At 47.6% G+C, this 27,084-nt stretch overlaps 1 protein-coding gene across 1 annotated transcript in view; it reads right to left on the minus strand.

Moving 5' to 3' along the window:
• Positions 1-397: 397 nt before the first annotated feature.
• zdhhc5a (zDHHC palmitoyltransferase 5a) overlaps positions 398-27,084 on the minus strand; it is a gene marked incomplete at its 5' end in the record, with an annotated part of 28,842 nt that continues 2,155 nt past the window's right edge. Inside the window, 10 exons of the mRNA XM_080463992.1 lie at positions 398-2,568; positions 5,365-6,470; positions 12,282-12,391; positions 12,473-12,581; positions 13,655-13,781; positions 15,483-15,574; positions 21,778-21,880; positions 22,023-22,195; positions 23,803-23,960; positions 26,504-26,625. Coding sequence (XP_080320118.1) covers positions 2,349-2,568; positions 5,365-6,470; positions 12,282-12,391; positions 12,473-12,581; positions 13,655-13,781; positions 15,483-15,574; positions 21,778-21,880; positions 22,023-22,195; positions 23,803-23,960; positions 26,504-26,625 — 2,320 coding nt within the window. The 3' untranslated portion in view covers positions 398-2,348. The remainder of the gene's footprint in view (positions 2,569-5,364; positions 6,471-12,281; positions 12,392-12,472; positions 12,582-13,654; positions 13,782-15,482; positions 15,575-21,777; positions 21,881-22,022; positions 22,196-23,802; positions 23,961-26,503; positions 26,626-27,084) is intronic.

A 27,084-nucleotide genomic window follows, 5' to 3' on the forward strand; every position in this document is an offset into this window, starting at 1 on the left:
GAATATAAAAATTCAACATTAATGATTAGAGCAGACCTTAATTTAATAAATAAATAAATAAATAAATAAAATTAAGCCTAATCATAAAACTAAATTAATATGTAATAAGTTGATTTGAACGGGGATTTCATGCATACAGGCTGAAAATATTTAAATTGTGAGAAAAACAATGAAGCAGTTGAGTTTTTAAAAAGATAAATAAGTGACTGAATGTTTGAATGGAGCAGAATGAAAAACATTCCTCATGGCAAAAACGTTTCCTTACTTTTCAAGATGACGTTTAAAGGGTTAAAAACAAGAATCATTGAGTGTTGCAGGATCCGGAACACGTGGAACCAGAAGCCGTGGTTTGGGGCGTTCAGGGCGATGGAGTAGGAAAGAGGCGGAGCCACAAAGGTCCAGATCAGATCTTTAATCTCACCAGTGATGGACGTTACAAAGCCGGCTGGGACTGTGGGACCCCGCTGGTTCTGACGTTCCAGCTTCACGACGCGCCACAGAGCCGCCACACATCTGGATTTTAATCATGCTCACACTGACAGACGTAAGAGGCCATTTTAAAAAGTCTTCATTTATCAATAGCTATATTCCATAGAAATTCATAGAAAACAAGGTCAAATTAAATAAGTACAATTAAAAAACAACAACACTTGAATTATCAAGGCAATTGTTCGAGGAATTCATGTTCTAGAAAACTCAGTCTTTAACGTGGATTTATACCGCACGTGTCCACTCACTTCCTGTTCACCAGCCAATCACAGCGCCCTGTAGTGGCGGTGCTGGAGAAGTGCATGCTGCAGTCCACTGTTCACAATATACGAATCACACCAGCCTGTACAAACATGGAGACACGCACAGGCACACGCACGCACACACGCACGCACACACTTTTCACTTGGTCCAATATCGCTCATTTCATGGTTCGACTCTGAGGAGGTCAGTGAATCATCAGGAGATCTGCCATCAAACCCACCGACATGTGAACAAACTTACATGATCCTTCCTGTTTCTGAAAGCTGTGGTTATTGTCGATGTTACTGGGATCTAAAGGAACATCTCTTTGTCTTTAGTAGAAGTTTATTCTCTTCATTCTTCTGGTTTTAATGCTTTCACTTTAATTCCACTTCACGGTTGCTCTTACAGCGATGGCCAGCAGGTGGCCCGGTTCTGCTCCACGGGTCACCTGCTGGACACCGGACAGCGGTCAGTCGGCTCTCGACTCCCAAGTTCACGGTTGAAGAGATTAGCATCTTATTCACTTTAAGAATAAGTTATTCAATAAGATTTCAACCTCACGCTAATCCTGTTTTACTGCCACCTGCTGGTCAGTTGATGACAGAACAAGTCGGAGCGGCGGCTATTTTATTTAATGGGAGAGTGATGTCATTTCCCTTATTTGGATCAGAATGGATCCTCAGACAGGAGCTGTCAGTGTGTTCAGCCGCGGTTCCACCGCGCGGTACGTGCCGGAGCGGGGCGGGGCAAAGCGCACCCAGGCCCAACTCTGTGGCGCGGTCGCACCACAGACCGTACGGTTAACATGTAGGTTGGCCGGCTTCACCCGACTGCAGCTCTGCGACCATCCGAGTCGTTCTCTGTGACATAGCACAAACTTTCTCATTGTGAACCGCAGCGTCCAGCTCCTGCTGAAGCTCCTCCTCCTCCTGTTACTGAGAGGAGCGTCTGCACCTCGTTGAAAGACTGCAGTGTTGTCTCGCACGCTGACATTTCAATAAACCCAGTTCACAAAACAACCAGCGAGTGCAAAGGGGCGTATGTAAACAACAACGGGAGGGTTTACGGCCGATGAAAAATTGCGGGCAAGTTGAGAGTGACGATCGTCACGACCAATCAGCAGACAGCTGTGATGTCGCTTCCCCTCACAGACCCGGTCCTCAGTGCTGGGTACCTCAACGGAGGGGTGACGGAAAATCGTAGCCTGTGGTCGCGGTTGTTTTTCCGTACCGCCCACTTTTCAGTGGGACCACACGAAAACCCATCCCGCCCCGGCCCGTCCCAACACAAAAGGTGCGGTGGGCCCGCAGCTTAAGCCAGACGGCTGGAGGTTCAGTAGATTAAGATTACGTGATGTTTCTCTGGTTTTCACGCGGTCGGTGTGTTTGAAGGCAAGTTCATCCCTTCACCGCCTCCTTCACTCACACTGCAACACCTTGTCCTCACTCCTCCGTCACACACTCCTCCAGTCCCTCTCTGTGCTGTGGCGGGGGTCCAGCCCCTGACTCCAGTCCAGTGAGACCAACTGTTTGGGGGGGGGGGGGGGGGGGGTGGAGGGTGGGGGTGGATTACAGTCCGGATCACCAGAGCCCCCTCGCTGCTCACGCTGCCCTTCACACAGAGATCTCGTACGTGGTGCCGCCCACACCTGTCACCTTCTTCACTCCGCCGCCCTGAGACCGGTGGGCGGGGCTCGGCGTCGCGCTGGGGTGGGCGGTCCCGCTGGTGAAGTGAGACGGAGAGGAGGGGGCGGAGCAAGAGGAGGAGGGGGGTGAGAGGGGCTGACTGCCATTGGTCCGACTGAGAGGGTTCACCTGGATCAGCTCGTCACCCCTGAGGATGGACACACACACACACACACACACACACACACACACACACACACACACACACACACACACACACACACACACACACACACACACACACACACACACACACACACACACACACACACACACACGGTCACAGTAGGATATAACTCTAACACATCAACCACAGAAACAACAGACGAGCGTGTGTGTGTGTGTGTGTGTGTGTGTGTGTGTGTGTGTGTGTGTGTGTGTGTGTGTGTGTGTGTGTGTGTGTGTGTGTGTGTGTGTGTGTGTTTCCTCCCTATGAGCAGGTTTCTTGCGGAGCAGTCTATAGTTATACGTTTCACTGAACCAGGAGACCTTCTGAGCTGATTGAATGAGATTGAATGAGATTGAATGAGATTACATTACACAGATTGATCTTCCAGATTGGATCCATTCAGGACTGTTTAGTTGTTCCACCAGAGAGGAAGTGTGAGTTCGACACTTCTGATCTGAAGGAAACGTGAGAAGCTTTGTTCACCCGGAGGAGAAGCAGTGAAGCGAGCAGGAACTGAAAACAGTTTCCACCGCACGATCCACACACCTCTCACAGCCTCGCTTCACTCCTGGTTGTTTAAACTGAATCATGTCGATCAGAACATCTGATCACGTCGATCAGAATCTTTCCTTAAATATTGTGATGCTGCAGAACTGGGAGTCAGAATAAAGATTCATAACAATCAAAACCTTCGGGACAAAAGTGACCAAGATTCCAGATTGAACAGGTTTAGATGGATCATTGTCCACATGGTCCCTCTAGAGGCGGTTCCTACGTGACGGAGCGGTCCACACCTCAGAACCTCTCCTGTTGTTTCCCACACAAGGAAAATAAATTGGACTTTTCCTTATTCTTTCCATATACTTTCTATGTTTGTTCGATAACTGCAGGAACCAGGCCCATTATCAGATATTTTACTGAAGCAGAATAACAAGAGTCTCTTTGAATATGAACTTTTTACTAACGGATGTTTCGGTCGCAGTGTTTAATGTTAATTTAAGCTCCTTTAATTGGTCTTTGGTTTGAAACCAGGAAGACTGAAGAAAACATGAAGAACCGGCTCATCGTCTCACAGCTGCTGAGAACCTGCAGCCGTCAATCAGGAGGAAATGATTCAGAGCAGAGAGGAGAGAGGAGGAGCAGAGAGGAGAGAGGAGGAGCAGAGAGGAGAGAGGAGGAGCAGAGAGGAGGAGCAGAGAGGAGAGAGGAGGAGCAGAGAGGAGGAGCAGAGAGGAGAGAGGAGGAGCAGAGAGGAGGAGCAGAGAGGAGAGAGGAGGAGTAGAGAGGAGAGAGGAGGAGTAGAGAGGAGCGAGGAGGAGCAGAGAGGAGAGAGGAGGAGTAGAGAGGAGAGAGGAGGAGTAGAGAGGAGAGAGGAGGAGGAGAGAGGAGGAGCAGAGAGGAGGAGCAGAGAGGAGGAGCAGAGAGGAGAGAGGAGGAGGAGAGAGGAGGAGCAGAGAGGAGGAGCAGAGAGGAGGAGCAGAGAGGAGAGAGGAGGAGTAGAGAGGAGAGAGGAGGAGCAGAGAGGAGAGAGGAGGAGTAGAGAGGAGGAGCAGAGAGGAGAGAGGAGGAGCAGAGAGGAGAGAGGAGGAGTAGAGAGGAGAGAGGAGGAGTAGAGAGGAGGAGTAGAGAAGAGAGAGGAGGAGTAGAGAGGAGAGAGGAGGAGTAGAGAGGAGAGAGGAGGAGCAGAGAGGAGAGAGGAGGAGTAGAGAGGAGGAGCAGAGAGGAGAGAGGAGGAGTAGAGAGGAGAGAGGAGGAGTAGAGAGGAGAGAGGAGGAGTAGAGAGGAGGAGTAGAGAAGAGAGAGGAGGAGTAGAGAGGAGGAGTAGAGAGGAGGAGTAGAGAGGAGAGAGGAGGAGCAGAGAGGAGAGAGGAGGACGAGAGAGGAGGACGAGAGAGGAGGACGAGAGAGGAGGAGCAGAGAGGAGAGAGGAGGAGCAGAGAGGAGAGAGGAGGACGAGAGAGGAGGAGAGAGGAGGAGCAGAGAGGAGAGAGGAGGAGCAGAGAGGAGGAGTAGAGAAGAGAGAGGAGGAGTAGAGAGGAGAGAGGAGGAGTAGAGAGGAGAGAGGAGGAGCAGAGAGGAGAGAGGAGGAGCAGAGAGGAGAGAGGAGGAGTAGAGAGGAGGAGCAGAGAGGAGAGAGGAGGAGCAGAGATGAGAGAGGAGGAGTAGAGAGGAGAGAGGAGGAGCAGAGAGGAGAGAGGAGGAGTAGAGAGGAGGAGCAGAGAGGAGAGAGGAGGAGCAGAGAGGAGAGAGGAGAAGTAGAGAGGAGGAGGAGGAGAGAGGAGGAGCAGAGAGGAGGAGCAGAGAGGAGTAGAGAGGAGAGAGGAGGAGTAGAGAGGAGCAGTTAGGAGGAGAGAGGAGGAGTAGAGAGGAGAGAGGAGGAGTAGAGAGGAGAGAGGAGGAGCAGAGAAGAGAGAGGAGGAGCAGAGAAGAGGAGGAGAGAGGAGTAGAGAGGAGAGAGGAGGAGTAGAGAGGAGCAGTTAGGAGGAGAGAGGAGGAGCAGAAAGGAGAGAAGAGAGGAGCAGAGGAGCTCACTGCTCTATGGTCTGATGTTTCATGTGTCTACAGGAGAACAAACACTGCAACTTCACACATGAAAGAAAGAGGAACTCACAGGAGATCTGGCAGGAGGAGGAGCAGGAGGAGGAGTGGGAGGAAGAGGAGGAGCAGGAAGAGGAGCAGTCGATCAGGTAGTTGGTAGTAGTTTTCAGGCAGGCGGGTGGAGTTTTCTGTGTTAGCAGTAAATCAATCATCCTGACAAAAGATGAACATACTCACTTTGGGGCTTGAATTCCTCCTCCTCCTTTCCCCCCCGCCCCTCCTCCTCCCCCTCCTCCTCCCCCTCCTCCTCCTCCTCCTCCTCCCCCCACCCCCGCTGCGTTGGCCCCGGCAGAAGCTGACGCCTTGCGGACGAGCCGGTACTGCATCTCGGCGGCGGCGGCGCTGGAGTACGAGAGCGACTTCCCGAGGGGAGGGGGGTGCGGGGAGCGGGGAGGGTGGGTGGTGGAGGAGGTGCCCAGGGGGGTATCGGTGGAGCGGGTGCGGTAGGGGTAGGCGTGGTGGGGGGGTGCGAGGGGGGCGGCGAAGCGTGGGGGACGAGAGGTGGAGGAGGAGTGGTGGTGGTGGTGGGCGTGGTGGTGATGATGATGGTGGTGGTGGTGGTGGTGTGGGGGAGGTGGGGCTGCAGAGGTAGGGGGTCCAGAGCCTTGGTTGACGTGTGCAGGGTGGGCTTCACCCAGCAGGTGCTCCCTCTCCGGAGGAGCCGGTGGGGAGGAGGAGGTGGAGGAGGAGGAGCGGTGAAGGAAAGGGTGTTGGTGGTGGTGGAAGGAGCGGTGGTGGTGGGGTGACTGCCTCTCAGCGTCTCTCTGCTGTGACGTCAGGAAGGAGGGGCTGTAGCCCCCGGTGGAGGCCGTGCAGGCCCTCCTGGAGGATCCGTCGGGGCCAGCCGGGCCTGGCGGGGCGTCAGACCCCTCCCCCCCGGTCAGCAGGCTGTCGTACGACAGGCTTCCGTTGCGGGAGGGGTGGTGAGATGGGGGGGTCTGGTTGGCCAGGCTCTTAAAGCTGGCCGACGTGGCCTCGGACATGTGGGTGGCGCCGGTGGAGGTGTGGGTGGAGCTGGAAGACCGGGACGCAGCTCCGGACAGCACCGTTGGGTCGGAGAAGGAGGGATAGGAGCGCCCGCCCAGGGAGTACCCGGGGATACCCCCTCCACCCCCCTCTCTGCATCCCACCTCCCTCCTCTCCCCACTCCCCCGGTCGGGCGGGGGGTCCCTCCGGTCCAGGCTGGGCTGCGAGCGGAAACCCGGCTGCTGGCTCGCCTGCAGGAGGGAGGAGGTGGAGGAGGAGGAGTCCTTGGCACTGCCAACACTCTCCCCCCGACTCAGCTGGAGGAGGAGGAGGAGGAGGAGAGAGGAGGAGGAGGGGGATGAAGTCAGGGAGGAAAGTAGAGAGAGGGAGGAGAGTAGGAAGAGGAGGAGAGGGAAAGGAGAGGGAGGAGAGGAGAGTTAGGAAGGAGGAGCAGCGTTTCAGGACGGGACCTGTCCTCTGCTCTCACATCCAACAAAGCTAAATGTCCCATTGCAGTCACGTCCACCTCCTCATGTCCTCCGAGGAGTCTGAGCCTCCATGAGGAGTAAAGAGGAGAACTCACATCTACAGAAACATTACAGCTTCGGAAAACAGGAACATTTGATCAACTTCAGAAATCAACAAAGTATAATTTCCATCAGTTGTTTGAATCTATGATTGATCACATCTGAGAAGTCTTTAACTCAATTCCAGCAACTTCTCAGGTTTTTACCAGACAAACACCTTTCAAAAGGTTTCAGCTCTTTAAAATACATCATTTCTCCTTCTTGCTCCAGTGTGTGTGTGTGTGTGTGTGTGTGTGTGTGTGTGTGTGTGTGTGTGTGTGTGTGTGTGTGTGTAATTTATTTCTGTGGTGGTGGTGGGGGGGTTAGTGGGGGGGAGGGGGGAGGGGGGGTTCTAACTACTAAAAAAGAGAATTAAAGTGGAAATGGCGACTCGAAACCAACTAAGAAGAAGTGGAGGAGGGTTGGACAGACGGGTGGGGAGACATGGACATGAATACTGTGTGAAAGCAGTCATTGTCCACTCAGGCCACCACTGGATTAAGTTGAATTAAGAATAAAACGATATGATCCAGTTACTTCGGCCTCATCCTTCTTCATGTTGGACGACAAAGAGAGAGTTTGGGTTCGATGCAGAGCAGCACCTCCTCTCCTGATGAAGATGGTCACAGCTACTGATCATCTTCTCACGGCCTCAGACAAAGGACGGGTCTCTGTTCTTGTCCTGTGAGATCTCAGTGCTGCGTTAATACTATTGATCAGAACATCCTACTACAGAGACGGGAACATTTCCTGGTGGTTAAAGGTTCAGAACTAAACTGGTTTAGAGTCCACTTCCTTCATGTTGATGACTTCTGAACTTAGACCAAAGTGAAACGTGGCGTTCTCCAGAGCTGCTTTAGGACCTAATGTCTTCCCATTATACACACTTCTTGTAGGAAACGCTCCATCATCACTCCAATTATAGCTTCTCTTCGTTGTATTCCTGGTAAATCTAGAACAGAATTTAAAATCCTTTGTTCACTTTAAAAGCTCTTAACAAGCAGCTTCATCACATGTTGAAGAGCCGTTAGTCCCAGATTACCCAACAACACTAGGCTCTCACATAGGGCGGCAAAATGCCATGAATTTTCAAAGTTGGAAACTTTCCATGGGAATTAACAGGAATTTATGGAAATTAATGGGAATTTATGGGAATAAAACATACATTTTAAAAATTGAAGGTTGTCCCTCAACAGGGAACTTAAATATTGTTGGAGAAAATATATTGTAACATAATCTTGGCTAAAACAACCAGATTTAATACAAGTACACTCCTCCATCACATGCACACAGCACTGCTTATTGCAGAGCTATTGAGGCCACGCCCCCTGCAGGGCTATTGAGGCCACGCCCCCTGCATGCACCGTGCACTCCTCCATCACATGCAGATGATTGCTTCACCCCTGGAGGCCACACTTTCACACTTTCAGCCCAAAGCACAAGACTTTTGAAGCCACACAGGTGAGCCTGCAGATTATATAAAGTCAAGTAAGTTTTTTTTATATAATATTATGGGGTAAATATATTTGATCTATAATGGTATTACTGTTTAACTTGCAAAAATTAAATAATGTAATGATATGGTAGCTGGCTCGCTGGTAAGTGAGCTGCTCAATGTAACGATAATATTCATTTTATTTACCATTTAAGAGGCGAGCTTATTATAACTCCCTCAAATGCTGTTTCTTCTAGTTTCATTTAAAAGTTTGAATGGGACTTTTTTTGGGGGGGTGGGGGGGCATTTTACTTTTTGATTGGGTGGGGGAGTTCATGTTCATGTTTTTGTTGTTCATTAAAATAATCGATTGTTCATTATTGAAGAATTAAAACTAAAGTTCTACTCAAATAAATCAGTTGAAATGTCATGTTTCTTAATTGTATTATTTTACATGGATGTTTGCTTATGACAAAAACACAAATATTTACATTTATGTTTGTATATGATACAGTTTGTTTAAATTACCTCATATTTCCAGTTAATTCCCATAGATTCCCTTAATTCCTAGAGAAAGTTTCCAATTTGGAATATTTCCCAAATTCCCCAGCTTAACTTCCCATGGAAAGTTTCCGCCCCTTTGCAACCCTGCTCTCAGAGTACTGCTTATCAAGGTTTCTTCCTAGGTTTTCTACAAGTAGAATGGGAGTTCAGCAGAAAACTACAGCTCATCCAGGCTTTTATATCGTTAAGACAAACTTCTAATTCGACAAGTGGATCAGAATCATCGGGTTTACTCAGTAAATGGATTTGTGTATCACCTGCAGCTTTCTTCCTGGTAAATGGGAGGTTTTTGCTTACTTTGCTTTCTAATGTGGGATTGTTGTTTTTCTCTAAATGTGCCATGAGTTGGTTCTGTTATAACGGACACTATCGAGCTCTTTGTTTTCTAACCTCGGAGAAGTTACTCCAGAGTGAGAAAGCCTGTGGATGAGTGGAGCAGTGACATGCGGTCAAGGGTCAGGGAAAAAGAAAGAAAAAGTACATAAAATAAATATTAATATTTTCCACTGATTGGTTCTAAAGATGTATTTTCAGTATGACGCTTCACCTTTTTCTACATTTCCTTAAGTAAAAACCACAGAATGTGAGTTTTGTGGGCGGAAATCCTGGGTGAGGCAGTGGAGAGCGGTGCCTCATATCTGACGGGGCGATCCAGTACAAACTGGGTCATGTGACGCGTGCCTGTTTCTGTTCCTCAGCATATCGCCAATATGAACTTTATAGAAATATTTGGCACACAGCATGACCCTCTCCAGTTAGTATAATGTCTTTACTGTATGTGTGAGAGAATTGTTCGGGCTGATTGTAACAAGAAAGGGCAGAGAAATGTCAGCAGGTGAGGCAGGCAGTACTCTGCCTCACCTCAAGGGGGCGTACGGAAACTGACAGTTTCAAGTGTGTGATCACTAAACTTTTGGCCTAAAAGATTTTTTTTCTTTCTTATCATTTTGATAGACAACTTTTATTAAAATTCATTAAAGCACCAGAATTTAAAGTTTGAAAAACAGAAATTTTTACTGAAGTTCAAAATGTAATTTGTGCTGCACACACCTCTATACCTTCATTTGTTTACAATAAATTTAAATTGCTTAGACACAAGAACGGTGTGCTATCCATTTCTATAAAATAAACTTTTTTTGTAGGACAAATGTGTTCCTGTGTTTGTGTAATTGAAAGAGGAATGCTGACGGGATAGGAAGCATTACCAGTTGCATGCTGTTGGATGAACAGTGGAATAAGATGCTCTTTTGAGTTCCTACAACTGGAGCTCTGACTCCAGAGGAGCCAGTGCCTCACCAGCCATGAACCAGGTACTTATTCCTGATTCAGTTTGCACTGGTTCAGTATATCGATGTTTCAGTCTAAGAGCGTTTAAAGCAGTGGTCACAGGAGCAGCCTGAGGTTTTAAGTGCAACAACTCCAGTGGTGGAATAAGGTTTTCAGACACCCCGTGTATTTGTGGAAAAATACAATAAGAATCACTCTTAGGTCTTCAAATGTATTTTCTTTAAGTAGAGTAACAGCCAAACCACCAAATCAATCCTAAAACACCAATTAAAAAGTTGAACTTGATTGGTTCCATAAGAATACATAACACATTTTGAGTACTGGATCATTTTGGTACCAGTAGTCCACTAATGAAGGTCTTGCTTTTTATCAAAAGACACATGTTTGTTGCTTTGTGTCTTTAGAAAACCAGCACATGTGGAAGTTCTTTAGAGACACAAAACAAAACAAAACAAAACAAAAAAAAGGCTAAAACAAGGAACCTATTGCAGGAAACACGCCTGAATACACAGATTCTCAACCAGGGAGGGGAGAGCTGCCGCAAGAGAGCCAGGAAGAGCCGATGCAGCTCTTCAGCACTTGGATACTCTGCAGAAATACAGACGAACCAACAGACTGGAAGACGAACCAAGATCTAAACCTGCAAGAACTGACCGCATCCTGATCCGCATGTGCAGGAAAACCACTGAATGACATCACAGGAGCTTCAGCAGCAGTGGTCAAACCAAACTGGTGTCCAGTGTTCCACCTGCACTGTACGTGGCCGTCTTCTACATCAGGTCCTACAGAGCTGTCATGAAGCCCCTGACCAATGAGAGGCGGAGGCCAGCCTGATGCCATTTGGCCCCAAGCGCACAAGAAGTGAGCAGCTTCACTGAAGAAGCTTCACTGGTCAGATGAGTCAAGTTTCCAGCTTTATCTTCCTCCTGCTAACGTGAGAGTACACAGGCCACATGAAGCATTATCTCCAGCATGTAAAGTACCTACTGTCGAGCATGGAGGAGGCAGTATCATGGTTTGGGGATGCATGAGTGCTGCTGGTCATCTCACTGTCTGTGATGGCACATTAAACTCTGCTAAGTATTGGGCCATTCCTGAACCCCTCATGCTCCCTTCTGCACGTCGAGGTCAAAACTGGATGTTTTAACAAGATGGTGGCTCTTGCCACACATCCAGGCCCAGTAGAACCGGGCTGCAGGAACACAGGGTCCAGGTCTTGGAGTGGTCAGCTCAATCTCCGGACATGAGCCTCTTTGGAAATCTGAGGTGGATTTTCTGATGGTCTGTTTCAAAATGAAAACCAAAGAATTTCCAAGACTTAAAAGCAGTAATAGAAGATTAGTGGGACAAGATTCCCCCTCAACAGCGTGAAAGACTTGTGGGGAACATGCAGCCAGGATTAGAGTTCTACTGCCGGCTGATGGCAGGACAACTAAATATTCATTTGATGATTTGTTTAGTTTTGGTTCTGTTTGCACACATTCTCTGGGATTTGTCGACTTCGATGAGAGCAGAAATATTGAAACGGTCAAGAATTTAGATTTGATAGTTTTTCTTGTAAACCATAAACATAAATATTATGTTTGTTTGTGTGCCTGTCTCATGCAGCCACACTATTTGAAACACGACAAGATTTTTCCACAAATATTTATGACAATATTTGAGATTTTGTACATTTTTTAAGGTCGTCTGAAAACTTTTTTCCACCAGTGTACATTTCAGAAAAAGTCTAATCTAACACTTCTATTGCTATTTTATTCAAGGCTCCCCTCCTGCATCGGTCCACTATGTGAGTTCTCAGTGTCAAAACAAAAGAAATATGGAGATCAACAGGTTGTTCACATGGATTCTCTCCTGAACGTTACTGGTTCTAATTATTCATGAACTCCTCTGGTTCTAACTCAATGACAGTGATGCTCTGAGTGAAAGAACTGATGCTGTGAAGATATTTTGCTGTGCAGAACAAAAAGCTTCCCGGCAAGTATTCATCTGAGACATTTCCCACAGTATTCCCCACGTCCAGAACAAACAGAGGAGAGTAAGTTAGAAGGGAAGATAAGAGGAGAAAATGCTTTCAGAATAATCACTTACTTATATGGATCAAAAGAAAGCCACTGAGAAACCAAAGCAAGAAGTCCAACAGAGAATAAAGTGGAAAAAAAAAAGGAGATGCATTAGATAGAAATGAAAGTGACACAAGAAGCACAAACAAATGGAAGCAGACGTCCTCTGGTCAAAAACAAAAGGCACTTTGCAGGTGGTGGTGGGGTTAATACCTGGTTGGCATAAGCGTGTGTAAGAGCGGTGTGGTTCTTGCCGGGGCTGTAGGTGGGCCTGTACTTGTACATGGTGGGGGTGGGCGGGGATTTGTTCAGCAGACTGCACTCTGGAGGAGAACCGACACAAGATGTCAGAACCACAATGAGACTCAAAGTCCGAGCTGCAGGCCGCCGTTGGCTAAAGTTACCCTCGGTGTTTCCGCGGGTGATTCCAGGGTAACGCAGCTCCGGTTTGGGAGGAGGCGGCGGCTCAGCGTCACATGATTGGCTCTCCATCATCTCCAAACTGGACTTAGACTGGAAACAAAACACATGTTAGCTTTCACTCTGCATTTCTATGTTGTGTTCAAGATAAGAGGTGAGTGGACAATGACCCCCCCCCCCCAACACACAAAACTCTCAAACACGTTTGAGATAAAAACAGGAATCTATGATCCTGTCTATGATTTGAAAGCTCAGGCCCTGTTTACATGACAACGGTTCACATGACAACACCTAACCTGCTAAAATAAAGGAGTGTGTTTCCACTGCAGCAGCAGACAAAGAGACAACGATGTAGTTAGTATGCCGCGCCACTGGAGGGCGCTGTTGCTTGATTTTGTAATGAAACTCCACAGACGATACAAAACACTATAAAGGTGAAGAAAATGGAGAGAACCTGACATCAGTATGGACTGATGAGGCATCGGATGATATCAGGGAGAGTCTCAACTATTAAACTACTGATCTGGAGGATAAAACTAGAATATGGACCGCGGGTCGTACCACTACGGGTCGTACCACCACGGGTCGTACCACCACGGGTCGTACCACCACGGGTCGTACCACTACGGGTCGTTCCACTACGGGTCGTACCACTACGGGTCGTACCACTACGGGTCGTACCACTACGGGTCGTACCACTATCGGCCGCCATGTTTGTTTACAACTGGAGAGCAGGAGGGAGGGGGAGAGATGAGCAGTAACAGGCTCTGTAGCCTCCATCAGTCTCTGCAGGAGGGATTAGCGCCGTGAAAGAATCTTTCCACTTTGGGAGCCGGATTAAAAACTTTGTGGATACAGTGGATCAGAACACTGGTGTCGTGTAAACGGACCCCCCAAAAGGGAAGAAAGTTTTTGCAGATACACTCAAATTTGTTGTCGTGTAAACGGGTCCTGAGTATTGAATTCACAATAACATGGTACACTGTTTATGGTACACGAGAACACCCCAGAGACATTCTGCTGACAGTGACCGTGGAAAGATGAGGCCCAGGCCCGACACCCGGACCAGCAGGAGGTCGAGACTTCAGACTGAGGTCGAGCAGGGCCTCCCCGATGTGACCTGGATGTATGCAGAGATGAAACGAAACCCGTGTGCCTCTCCTCACCCTGTGCAGGTCTCCATGAATACCATTGTCCAGGATCTTGGCAGCCAGCTGAGCCTCGGTCCGCTGCGGCCGCAGGAAGGGAGGCTGCACACACACACTCTGCACACACTTCTTCCTGCCCAAATACCTGCACACACACACACACACACACACACACACACACACACACACACACACACACACACACACACACACACACACACACACACACACACACACACACACACACACACACACACACACACACACACACACACACACACACACACACACACACACACACACACACACACACACACACACACACACACACACACACACACACACTGTTTAGGCTGCTGGGTTTCCCGCTCACTGATACAGTGAAAAGCGCTGAGAGAACGATACCATGAGGTCATCCACAAACTGCCTGCTCTATGTGCCGACTCTAGAGACTCTGTTAACCCTTTACACATATTGCGTTCAGTCAAAAACACTCATTTAAGTGATTGAATACACAGTCCATTGGAGGGCAGTACTTGAATGTGACTTCTTGAACCTGCCTGTGTACTTCCTGTTTTCTCCTCTGGCCAGACTGAAGGTGTTACTCTGAATCAGGCCACGTTTTCACGTACCGAGGTATTTACAAAACGGTGATATTTCTCTGTGTTTGGGCCTTGGGCAATTGCACATAATCGCAGCTACGAGTCACAACAAATGATGATTTCTGGAAAACTCCGGCCACAGTGGAGATATTAAGATCTGTTTAGATTAGATCTGTCTGTATCTAATGAGGGTTAGGTGGAGATTTACGGCACAATTTCTGACGTGGTGTTTTTTTCCAGGATTCTGATTAGCTCGCTTCTTGACACACTGCCCTCTACAGGTTTGGCATGCTCACAGTAGCACCAGGTGTATATGCGGGTTTGTGTAACTGAAGATTGTATTTTGTAAATGTGGAGGAGGAAATATCCATTTTTCTAAAAACCCCAGTACGTGTAAACGTGGCCTCAGATTATCTTCAGCAGAGATCCACAGGTGCAACGACCAGTTTCTCTTTGAACGGCAATGCTGTGGTGAGACGTAACCGGTCTCACATTGTGTTCCCCTTCTCCTCCATAAACTTCAGCTTATTCATTAACTTCCACTCAGTGATCGGCGGGTGTGAAGCAGGAAGCCTGAGATCCCCGCTGATATCAGCTCAGTGAAGAAGTCTGTAGCTTCACACAGGACATGAGCTGAAGGTTTGGAGGATTGTTGAAAAGTGAGAACAGGAACATCCTGAGCCGAGAAAGAGCACGCAACGCTCGAGTACTATCACTTTACACTGAGAGACGTCACATTACTCGAGCGATAGTACTAACATGTAAGAGTGTAACTCCTGATACATGGTCAAGCCTGATCAAATAGTAGGAACAGACATCGGATGAGTGATTGAGAAAAACAACTACACAAAGTAACTTTAGTTACTTTCCCAATAATAACTAGTTTTTTTCTTATTTACAGTAGCTCGTATCTCCAGTGTGTGTAATATAATAAGTAATATACTTTGATATACTTATTACTAGAATTAATATATATTATTTAATGACAGACAGTGGCAGTGTGTGTGTGTGTGTGTGTGTGTGTGTGTGTGTGTGTGTGTGTGTGTGTGTGTGTGTGTGTGTGTTTGCTATCACACCTGAGATTTGTTTATGTTATGAGTGAGTCTTTTAGCCTGATTTCTCTGGGTAAACTGGCTCTTTGAGTGTGTATAAAATACTATATAGTATACTCTCAACACGGTTTTCTGGACAGACTCCTGGTGGTTCCTCTGTCATCTGACTTTTGTTAAAAAGAGGCACAGCACCTGGGTGCCTGCGAGCTGCACAGCACATGGGAGACGTTCTTCCAGCAGCCGTTAGTGAAAGGATTCACTCCTCCTCGGAACTTCCCTGTTACCTGTAGAAAACAAGATGGAGGCAGAAGACTTTTATACAGACAGCAGAAACAGGCACTCTGCTAATATTCACACCAAGCTGTCCAACATGAAACACTCCAGCCTGGTTATTCGGGGGGTATTCCAGAGAGTGGGTTTTGTGAAAACTCAGAGCATGTTAACCCTGAAATGAGGGAAACTCTGAGTTTTCCCTTCCTGAAAGAGAGCTTAATGAAGCTCAGGGTCAGTCACCACGGTAACAGACTCTGAACTGACCCTGCTAGCTGGCAGGTTTTGTGGAGGAAACCCAGAGTTTCTACCGTTTCCTCCCACCTGAAGCAGCTACTAGAAACGGATTATTTCCAAACCCAATCGACATCGAGGCAGAAATCATCTGAGATAACTTATGTCACAAGAGTCTTCCGGCCCAGATTAGATTTGTTTTGACTGTAATAATTCCTTCCTGAATCGACCAGTGCCTCACATCAGAGCACATTTTATGTACAGCATTACGTTCTTTGTGTGAAATGATCGGTTGTTTTATAATATTGGTAAAGCAACAGTGTGTAGAGCGGTTAGAGGAGTCACCCTTGCACTGTAACAAATTAAAACTATTTTTTGGGGAGGGGGTTATATAAATAAAGTAATGCCTATATATTTATGTATGTGTGAATGTGTGTGTGTAATATTTCATTAGTTTATTGAGGGTTGATGTACACATCGTCACACTCCAGTCTAATAAATGTGTAAACATTGTTAATCTACTAAGTAGGATATTAAGAGAGGACACGTTCAAACATCAGTTTGTTACTGGTTTAAATTACTACTTGAAGTAGCTACTGAATACATTTTAATTGTAGTATTTAAATCCATCCATCCATCCATTTTCTTCCGCTTATCCGGGGCCGGGTCGCGGGGGCAGCAGTCTAAGCAAGGAAGCCCAGACTTCCCTCGCCCCAGACACGTCCTCCAGCTCTTCCGGTGGGACCCCGAGGCGTTCCCAGGCCAGCCGAAAGACATAGTCTCTCCAGCGTGTCCTAGGTCTGCCCCGAGGCCTCCTACCGGAGGGACATGCCCGGAACACCTCCCGAGGGAGGCGTCCATGGGGCATCCAAAACAGATGCCCGAGCCACCTCAGCTGGCTCCTCTGGATGTGGAGGAGCAGCGGCTCTACTCCGAGCTCCTCCCTGGTGACTGAGCTCCTCACCCTATCTCTTAGGGTGCGCCCAGCCACCCTACGGAGGAAACTCATTTCAGCCGCTTGTATCCGGGATCTCGTTCTTTCGGTCATGACCCAAAGCTCATGACCATAGGTGAGGGTAGGAACGAAGATCGACTGGTAAATCGAGAGCCTCGCCTTTTGGCTTAGCTCCTTCTTCACCACGACGGACCGATACAGCGACCGCATAACTGCAGACGCTGCACCGATCCGCCTGTCGATCTCACGCTCCATCTTCCCCCCACTCGTGAACAAGACCCCGAGATACTTGAACTCCTCCACTTGGGACAAGGGCTCTCCACCGACCTGAAGGGGGCAAGCCACCTTTTTCCGGTCGAGAACCATGGCCTCGGATTTAGAGGTGCTGATCCTCATCCCAGTTGCGTCACACTCGGCTGCGAACCGCGCCAGTGCACGCTGAAGGTCCAGGTTTGATGAAGCCACCAGGACCACATCGTCTGCAAAAAGCAGAGACGAGATCCTGTGGTCCCCAAACCAGACCCCCTCCGGTCCCTGGCTGTGCCTAGAAATTCTGTCCATAAAAGTTATGAACAGAACCGGTGACAAAGGACAGCCCTGCCGGAGGCCAACGTGCACTGGGAACAGGTCCGACTTACTGCCGGCAATGCGAACCAAACTCCTGCTCCGGGCGTACAGGGACCGGACAGCCCTTAGCAAAGGGTCCCGGACTCCATACTCCCGGAGCACCCCCCACAGGACGTCCCGAGGGACACAGTCGAACGCCTTCTCCAGGTCCACAAAACACATGTGGACTGATTGGGCGAACTCCCATGAACCCTCGAGTAGCCGGTGGAGGGTATAGAGCTGGTCCAGTGTTCCACGACCTGGACGAAAACCGCATTGTTCCTCTTGGATCCGAGGTTCGACTAACGGCCGGATCCTCCTCTCCAGTACCCTGGAATAAACTTTCCCAGGGAGGCTGAGGAGTGTGATCCCCCTGTAGTTGGAACACACCCTCCGATCCCCCTTCTTAAAAAGAGGGACCACCACCCCGGTCTGCCACTCCAGAGGCACTGTCCCCGACCGCCACGCAATGTTGCAGAGACGTGTCAGCCACGACAGTCCCTGCACATCCAGAGACTTAAGGAACTCAGGGCGAATCTCATCCACTCCCGGTGCCTTGCCACCGAGGAGCTTAGCAACTACCTCGGTGACTTCAGCCCGGGTAATGGACGAGTCTACCTCTGAGAACCCAGCCTCTGCTTCCTCAGCGGAAGACGTGATGGTGGGATTGAGGAGGTCCTCGAAGTATTCCTTCCACCGCCCGACGACATCTCCAGTTGAGGTCAACAGCTCCCCACCTCCACTGTAAACGGTGTTGGTGAAAAACTGCTTCCCCCTCCTGAGGCGCCGGACGGTTTGCCAGAATTTCCTCGGGGCCGACCGATAGTCCTCCTCCATGGCCTCCCCGAACTCCTCCCAGGCCCGAGTTTTTGCCTCCACCACGGCCCGGGCTGCGGCCCGCCTGGCCTGCCGGTACCCGTCAGCTGCCTCAGGAGTCCTATGAGCTAACAGCGCCCGATAGGACTCCTTCTTCAGCTTGACGACATCCCTTACTTCCGGTGTCCACCACCGGGTTCGGGGGTTGCCGCCACGACAGGCACCAGAGACCCTGCGACCACAGCTCCAAGTAGCAGCTTCAACAATGGAGGTGGAGAACATAGTCCACTCGGACTCAATGTCTCCAACCTCCCCCGGAATCCGTGAGAAGCTCTCCCGGAGGCGGGAGTTGAAGACTGCGCGGACAGAGGGCTCGGCCAGGCGTTCCCAACAGACCCTCGTGACACGTTTGGGCCTGCCGAGTCTGTCCGGCCTTCTCCCCGTCCAGCGCATCCAACTCACCACCAGGTGGTGATCAGTTGACAGCTCTGCCCCTCTCTTTACCCGAGTGTCCAAGACACGTGGCCGGAGGTCAGATGACACGACCACAAAGTCTATCATTGACCTCCAGCCTAGGGTGTCCTGGTGCCAAGTGCACTTATGGACACCCCTGTGCTCAAACATGGTGTTCGTTATGGCCAAACTGTGACTAGCACAGAAGTCCAATAACAGAACACCGCTCGGGTTCAGATGAGGGAGGCCGTTCCTCCCAATCACCCCTTTCCAGGTCACACTGTCGTTGCCCACGTGGGCATTGAAGTCCCCCAATAGAACAATGGAGTCCCCAGTTGGAGCACTATCCAGCACCCCTCCCAGGGACTCCAAGAAGGTCGGGTACTCTGTACTGCTGTTCGGTCCGTAGGCCGAGACAACAGTCAGAGACCTGTCCCCTACCCGAAGGCGTAGGGACGCAACCCTCTCGCTCACCGGGGTGAACTCCAACACATGGCGGCTGAGCTGTGGGGCAATAAGCAAGCCCACGCCAGCCCGCCGCCTCTCACCGCGGGCAACTCCAGAGAAGTGGAGTGTCCAGCCCCTGTCAAGGAGCTGGGTTCCAGAGTCCAAGCTGTGGGTGGAGGTGAGCCCGACTATATCTAGCCGGTATCTCTCTACCTCCCGCACAAGCTCAGGCTCCTTCCCCCCCAGCGAGGTGACGTTCCATGTCCCAAAAGCTAGGTTCCGTGTCCGGGGATCAGGTCGTCGAGGCCCCTGCCGTCGACTGCCACCCAATCCACATTGCACCCAACCCCTACGGTTGCCTCTGTGGGTGGTGAGCTCACAGGAGGAAGAGGAGTAGTATTTAAATGCTAAAAGTAAAATCAGAATGAAGTACAATCAAAGCATATATAAATAAAAGCCTTTTTCATTCTGAAAGATGTTTTTATATTTCATATTTAGCTGCTTCCAAGTCGCCTTTCTCCTGTTGGATTGCACCGCAATGAAATTCAGATTTTACGTATTTATTATTTCTACCTGTATTGTGTGGTCTTAAGTTAAATGTTGAGTTAATGGAGTGATGCCTTTAAACTTGTGCGTCGACTCTGACAGCAGTTTTCTCCCGGTCGTCTCTCCTCCACTGGGACTTTTACAGTAAAATAACTCTTCAGTCTGTTGCCATAGTGACCCGTGGTATCGGGGCTCCATTGATGATGGCTTTTTATTGTGGTGGTGCATTCGCGTAACTCAAGGGGGGCATCCGAATAGTACCTCCGATCTCCTTTTCCTATCTCCTTAACCGCGCAGTGTTTAAGAAAATTCTTACTTTGTGATATTTGACATTATATCAGCGGTTCGAGGCACAGGGGAAAGTGGTAGAAATGCGCTTTCTGGGGTCCATTTTCGGAAATTTGTAGTTTTTCACCACGGCAGACGTCGCTTACCTACGGATAATTATTACGTCACAGAGTGGAAGTGCAGTTTGACTGTCACAACAACGGGATCGCCTTTCCCAACTCCTTTAGGAAGTCTCCTAACACCTTTCCTTCACCCCGTGACGTCATCCACGGGGTGAAGGAAAAGTAAGAGGAGGAAAGGAGGGACTATTCGGAAGCACCCAAGGTTCACATACTGAGTTGATTGAAGTAATTCAGATCAGCTGTCCTGGAACTGGAAACTCTGAATTTCCCATCTCAGCGTCAGTCAACTCAGAGATTGTTGAACCTCCTTTCTGGAATACCCCCCTGAGTCCTGGACTACGAACCGAGATCAACATATCCAGGATCTCTCTCTGTTTCCTGGTTTACTGATCCAGACACTTTGGATCCTGGTCACCGTTACTACCAAGCAGGTTATCAACTCACTGGTCCAACCCAGACCTGCGTGCGGGTTCACATGAAAGGGGCGGAGTTTGCAGCGTCTGACCAATCAAACACACAGACTCTGAAGCGCAGTCTACAGATTACAGAAGGATCAATTATCCTCTGGTAAAATGAAAAATGAAAACATACCCACCAGGCTAAAAGCAATTCAAAGCCAGAACATTCCTGACTTTGTCAGATCGAATGATATTAATTCATCGGCTATAGAAACGGACGGCACTGCGATCAGTCAGTTTCACTTCATTACAGCAGAACCGTATGAAGCAGAACTTCCCCACTGCTCTTCTTTTAGTTTATATTTTACATTCAGCTGATTTATGTGACTTTGTTTTGTGTTGAAATATTAATTGGTCACCGTGAAGGCATGAACAGTTCTGCGTTTCATAAATTCATGTTTCTGCAGTTCTGTCAGCGTGACCATTATCATTAACTTCCAGATCAACCCTAAACAGACTTGGAACAAGTCAAGAACAAGAACATCCTTTAAAGCCTCAGTGATGAGGATTTATTTTATTATGTCAAAAAGATCGCTCTGATCACTTTCTCCTCTCGGCTGCAGCTCCGCGCTGAACCTGTGCTGTATTTGCCACTAGAAAATAAAGTTGAATTGAATTGAAACAGCGCACCAATCACCATCATTTAACAATGGGCAGGTCATTTTCAAAGAGATCCGATTGGTCATTAGGCGGAGCTCTGACCTCTTCCTGTGATCATAGCCAGCTCGGGAGCAGGTTAGACATTCAGCCAGGGTGATTTATCCCGGTGAGGAATGAGCGAGCGTCGTAGTACGGAAAATCCAGGATTAATCCTTGAAGTTATCTCGTTAAGAGAAAATCCAGCGTCGTAGTACCGGGCTCTGGACCGATTGGACAGATTGTTTACCTGAGACGATGTGCATGCAGACACCGACGGTCACCGTTACCTGGACAAACATCTCACAGAGCAGCTCCTAATCTCCACGTGATCGTAAAACCAGTGAAACAAGCTGCTGGAATGTCAGAATTACACCGACTCACATTGATTAATTTGGTTTTTATATTGTTTTAAACTTTTGTGAGGTGACCTTGAGTGGTGTGAAAGGCGCTTATAAATAAAATGGATTATAATTAGTTAGAAAACATGATGATTTGCACCTAATATAAATATAAATGATCTTTAAAACACACTGACTGAAATCTGTCTCAGCACACTGACTTTATGGACCATGTTTGTATGTAGATGGTGTTTGACTCCAGCATCGCTGGGTTTACTTCACATGAGAGTAAAAACACCAAGAGGCTGCCATAACCTGTTCATTGGTGGTCCTGCCTCGGGCCACGAGTACGATGTGGAAGCCTGTGAGCCCAGCAACAGGGATGAAGAACAGACCTGCGACGCACATTACAGCCAGCCTGAACGCAGCAGGAGTCAAGGAGCATCTCCGGCCCTCACATCAGCTTCAGAGCAATCTTTATTTCCACATTATCAGTTGAGAGTAGAGCTGCATTTAACTAAGAGATGAGGTTTAATCCAGTGGAGCATGTTGAAGGATACGTGACGATGGCGTGCAGGCGGTCGATGTTCTGTCGATGGTAGAGGATGAAGAGCAGGCCGAAGCCAAACACAGCCATGATGTGGGCCGTCAACGACAGGAGGAAGAGGAAGAAGTAGCGGTAGTTTCTCCGGCCGATGCAGTTGTTGACCCAGGGACAGTGGTGGTCAAAGTCCTGCATGGTGACAGGGCAGTGGAAGAGCTCAGACTGATCTTACACTTCACGGAAAAGCAAAACAAGAAAAGCTGCCGCTTGTTTTAGTGAGTGGGAGACTGAGTAAATGAGTACAAAATGAAGATAGAAGGAAGCACAAACATGATGACTGATACTGATCTGGTTTTGTTCTGTGTGGCAGTAACAGTTTATCTATTTTACCTGTATTCTCCTGACTGGAGTTAATTCCACAGCGCAGACTGAAAACATCTCATTTGTTAAAGTTTTTTTAATTCCGAGGAACTGAGCCACAGGAAAGATTTAGAGAAACTCCTGGTCTCTGTTTGCACCTAAAGCGGGGTAGACGGAGATAGGGCTGGGCGATATATTGAATATACTCGATGTATCGCGGCTTATTCTCTGTGCGATGTAGAAAATGACTATCGTGAAAACTTGAGGATCATACTGTAGCTTTTAGCCGCAGGTTAGAATTGCCGGCTGCAGTTGGCGGGCTCTCAGAGACAAAACAAGAGCACCTACAGACATCCCGTTCTCTCGCGAGAGCTACGTCATACGCTTTAGCTTAGCAGAGTGCTAGTAGGCGAGGCGGCCGGTTCCCGTCGCCCCGAGGCAACACCTCCGTCCAGCTCCGGAGCTGGACGAACGCTACGGGCCCGTGTTGCCTGCCCATTGATCTCCCCGCCACGGGTCGTCCCGGTGGCTGCTGGGACACCCGCCCAGGGGAGGATGGCGTCGCGTGGATTCCACGTTCAGCTCCACGCCGGGGGCCCACATTCGGAACTCAGACCGGAAACACAGTTGCGGCGGCCCGGCCCAGGCTTTCCCCTCCGGGTACCCAACCGGCCCCCCACGGTTCAACGCCTCCCACATCACGGCGGGGGTTCCCTTCACCCTCCACGGTAACCCACCACATAGAGAAGACATGGTCCCAGTTATAGTGGTTGAAAAGACCGGATTCAGAAAACACATTTGATCCAAGATATAATCTACCTGGTCACAAATATTTTGCAGAGAAAGCTTATTCAAGTGAGTGAAGAAAAATGCTGTTTAATAAATACTGCATTGGCAAGATTCACTTCGTTGTGATTCCCCCTCCTTGCATCCAAGTTAAATATTAGCGTACATTATTGATGTAGACATAGAATCCTCATCCGCTAAGGCAAAATATCAAGATATATATCGGGTATCGTGATATGGTTTGAGAATATTGATAAAAGATTTACCTCACAACTCGTGACGCCATGTTTTTCCAGAATTCTGATTTGCTAGCATGGCATTATGCTTCTCGTTACACTGCCCCCTACAGGTTTGGCATGCCCATAGTAGGTCTGAACGAGCCGTCGATACGGTCCATGTCAATGAAGATTTGATTTGTAAACTTAGAGGACAGAAACCCTCCAGGACCTGTTGGACCAGCCCTGCTGTAGATGTTTGCCAGTGGTCAGATTCACAAAGAAACTGTCACAAGTGAGTCTGATTTACTGTGTTGGAGCCTAAACCTTGTTTCAGAACGCTGACCACTTGTGTCTTTCTCCACCACAGCATCACGTCAGTGGACACATTGAATACACAGACCCCCCCACCACGCTGTCTGAGTGTGATCGCACCTCCACACAGTTGTCGCAGACCGAGCAGTGGGAGCAGCGTGGTGGTCTGTAGAAGCGACAGGTGGAGCACCACTTCATCCTGACCTGGATCCCCCTGATCTCCACCGTCTTGTAGAGGGGGGCCCGGAAGTCATCCTCCTTATCCTCGTCCTCCTCGGCTGTGCACAGCATCACACACACAAGCATCACTGAAAGCTCAGATCGTAGAATTTAAACCTTTAAAATGTACATTTTCTCTCTGTGAACTGGTCGTATACTGAAGTCACAGTTTTCATTAGACTGAACCCTTTGGGGTTACTGGGATTTCTGCATAAGTTGGTCTAAAGTCTGATCTTCACAATAATAGAAAGAATAATAAAAATGTGTTTTCATCAGGGAGAGCAGCTTTAACCAACACACCCAATCACTTCACATAGATTGGACTCCAGGTTGGCTTACTGCGGCCTCCAAAGAGCTTTTGGAGAAGTCCTTAGTCTAAAGCATCGGTTCTCAAAGTTTTGATAATCGAGGGGCGATTTAGGAACCCAACATTGGACTGAGGACCGCCGGGAGGAAAAGGAAAAAAGGAAAAATCTGAGAAATAAATCCCATTTGTAATGATTTTAATGTCCAGGTTGCATCTCTAGGATTTCCATTTATTGGTCTGCATTCAGTAACGAGCAATAAAGACATTTTAGTGCTGTAAAAAATAACACGTTAATTTAATAATATGTTTTGAAGCATTTAACTTGTTGAAAAATGTTACGGAATTAACACAGTTTTGTTTACTTCCGTTTTTTTTGTTTTTTTTAAATCCCTTACCGAAGCAGTAGCGTTTGCAGCGTCGATGGGCGCAGCACCGTGACGACAGAGCAGCACAATACCAAGTGGAATAATACTAAGGTAGAGAGTTTCAACTTAAAATGTTACCCGATGGCTGATTGAGTAAGTGAAAGTCATTAGCTTTACTTTGTAAAGCTGAATTTAACGACCACAGAAGTAATTCTGCAGCAAAACAGCAGGTTGCCATGTTGGCTGACCAGTAGCCACCAAACTGGTAAAGCTGGAGGAAATACTTGCAGGGAAAATACTAATTTATTCTCTCTCTCGCTCCCCTGGCTCACCTGTATGTGGTGTAAGTGCAAGTGTGTGTGTACCATCTCTCTCTCTGAGTGTTACTCTCGTGTGTGCATGCGTGTACACTACAGTATATTATTGCCACTTTGTTGATGCGATAAGTTTGCAATTTTGTTTCTAGAAATATTGAAATTCTCAAAGTGGTGGACTCTAACAAAACCCAGACTGATGTGAGATGTTTATTAATTCATGTTTTTATTATTTTTGCTAATCTTGGAGAGAAGCAGCATTCATGCAAAGCTAAAAGGACGTAATAAAATAGTCTTTGAATTTAAATATCGTCTCTGTGTGTTGAGTCGACATTAATTCCGTGGTTTTATAAGCTGCAGTCTTCAGGAGAAAAACCAATGCGATTAATCGCAACTGATTACAGAATATTGTGCAATTAGTAATTTTTTTTAATCGATTGACAGCACTTATATATTTTAATTAATATATGCTAAACATGGCAACACTTGAGAAAAACCTAAAGAAACATTGTAATGTACACTAAATCCAAAATGGGGTTTTCTGCCCTCTGCAGTTAAAATTTGGGATATGACAGTCCTGTGTGCGGTCCATTTCAGAATATATGGAAAAACTTATTTAGAACAGTCAGTCCACATAAGAACGGCATTTCACGCAAAAACGTACTGCTTTTGGCCGATCATCCATACGTTGCGGTGTTGTTGAATCCCGAAAACGTTTTTTTTTTTTTTTTTTAATTCTAAACCATCCGGCTGGCATTGAGGTATAAGACACACATCTGCGGAAAACAACCCCCCCGCCCCCCTCGGTCCGTGATGTCTTCTAAAAACAACAACAATGGGGGACTACATGCTCCTTAGTACTGATACTAGTCGGTTAGCACCAGGAGGAGCAGGAACATAGACCTATATGACCCAGAGTTATATCGAAATCTATGAGCGGGAGTCAACTTCTATATTTCTATGTTTTCTGCATTTTTGGTGTGTTTGGCGAGTCACGGCGACACTAAAGGCCACACTTGTAATTACCGCTGATCCCTATACCTGTAGATGTCGCCAAAGACCACAAAACAGAGATCCATCCTTTCAAAACTTGCACAGCTGGATTAAAACTAACAACTGTAATTCATTGCTGGCCCCCAGAAATGTTGCTATGGGCCACCATTGGCCTACGGGCCGTACTTTCAGAACATATAGACTAAAGCTTCACATACATTTTCCACCCTGGATTGTGAATGTTTACATGTTGTGTTCAATGAAAACATGTACTTTTGTGTGCAGTATTTGTTTAAGCAGACTGTTTGTTTATTGTTGTGATTTAGATAAAGATCAGAACACATTTGAGTAATTTATGCAGAAATCTAAGTAATCCCAAAGGCTTCTTATACTTTTTCTTGTAACTGTTGCTGTTTGCTTGTTGCCGTCTGGCCCGTTCTCTTCTCTGGAATCTACAAACACCAACCAGAACAGCACAGAGTCTCCAGCGCCGAGTCTGGATCTGCAGGTTTTTTCCTGTTGAAAGTTTTCCCTTTCCATCGTCTCCTCTACTTGCTCATGTTGAACTGACCGGGTCAGGGTTAGTGCTCTGGGTCAGTCTGGGTCACCATATGAACTCTCACCTCTCGGGAAGATGCCGGGGTCCATGAATGTGGCCATGCAGAAATTTGCCAAAACAAAGAGGAAGACGATTCCGTTGTAGATGGGCACGGCCACGGAGAAACGCTCCGAGAGCCACGGACACCTGAAACATGACACATGCTATGTATAGCAAGCCATAGTGCACGTCCAAAAGGGTTGCAGAAAAGAGTTTTAGAGAGAGAAGGGGAATATAATTTAAGAGGAAAACTACATTTCAAAATGCAATATGGTAGAACGACACTGGAAAGGAGGAGTATAACAACAGCAGGGGTTAAATTATGGAACTGCCTCAAGGATGAAGTAAAGCAAAGCACCAACATGAACCAATTTAAAAAGCTTTTAAATCATATATCATCAGTAAGTATACGAAAGAAGAGCAACAATTTGACCAAGGACAGCAATATGTAATATGTATATAATGATATAAAATATATGAATACTTAACATAAAAAAGGTATATATTGTAATAGAGATTATCAACTTAAATATTGACACACTATATTTTGTATTTAAATTTCATCAATTAGTATTATTATTTTAAATAGTATATTCTTAATATTAA

Source organism: Lipophrys pholis, assembly GCF_963383615.2.
Source record: "Lipophrys pholis genome assembly, chromosome: 5".
Lineage (NCBI taxonomy): Eukaryota > Metazoa > Chordata > Actinopteri > Blenniiformes > Blenniidae > Lipophrys > Lipophrys pholis.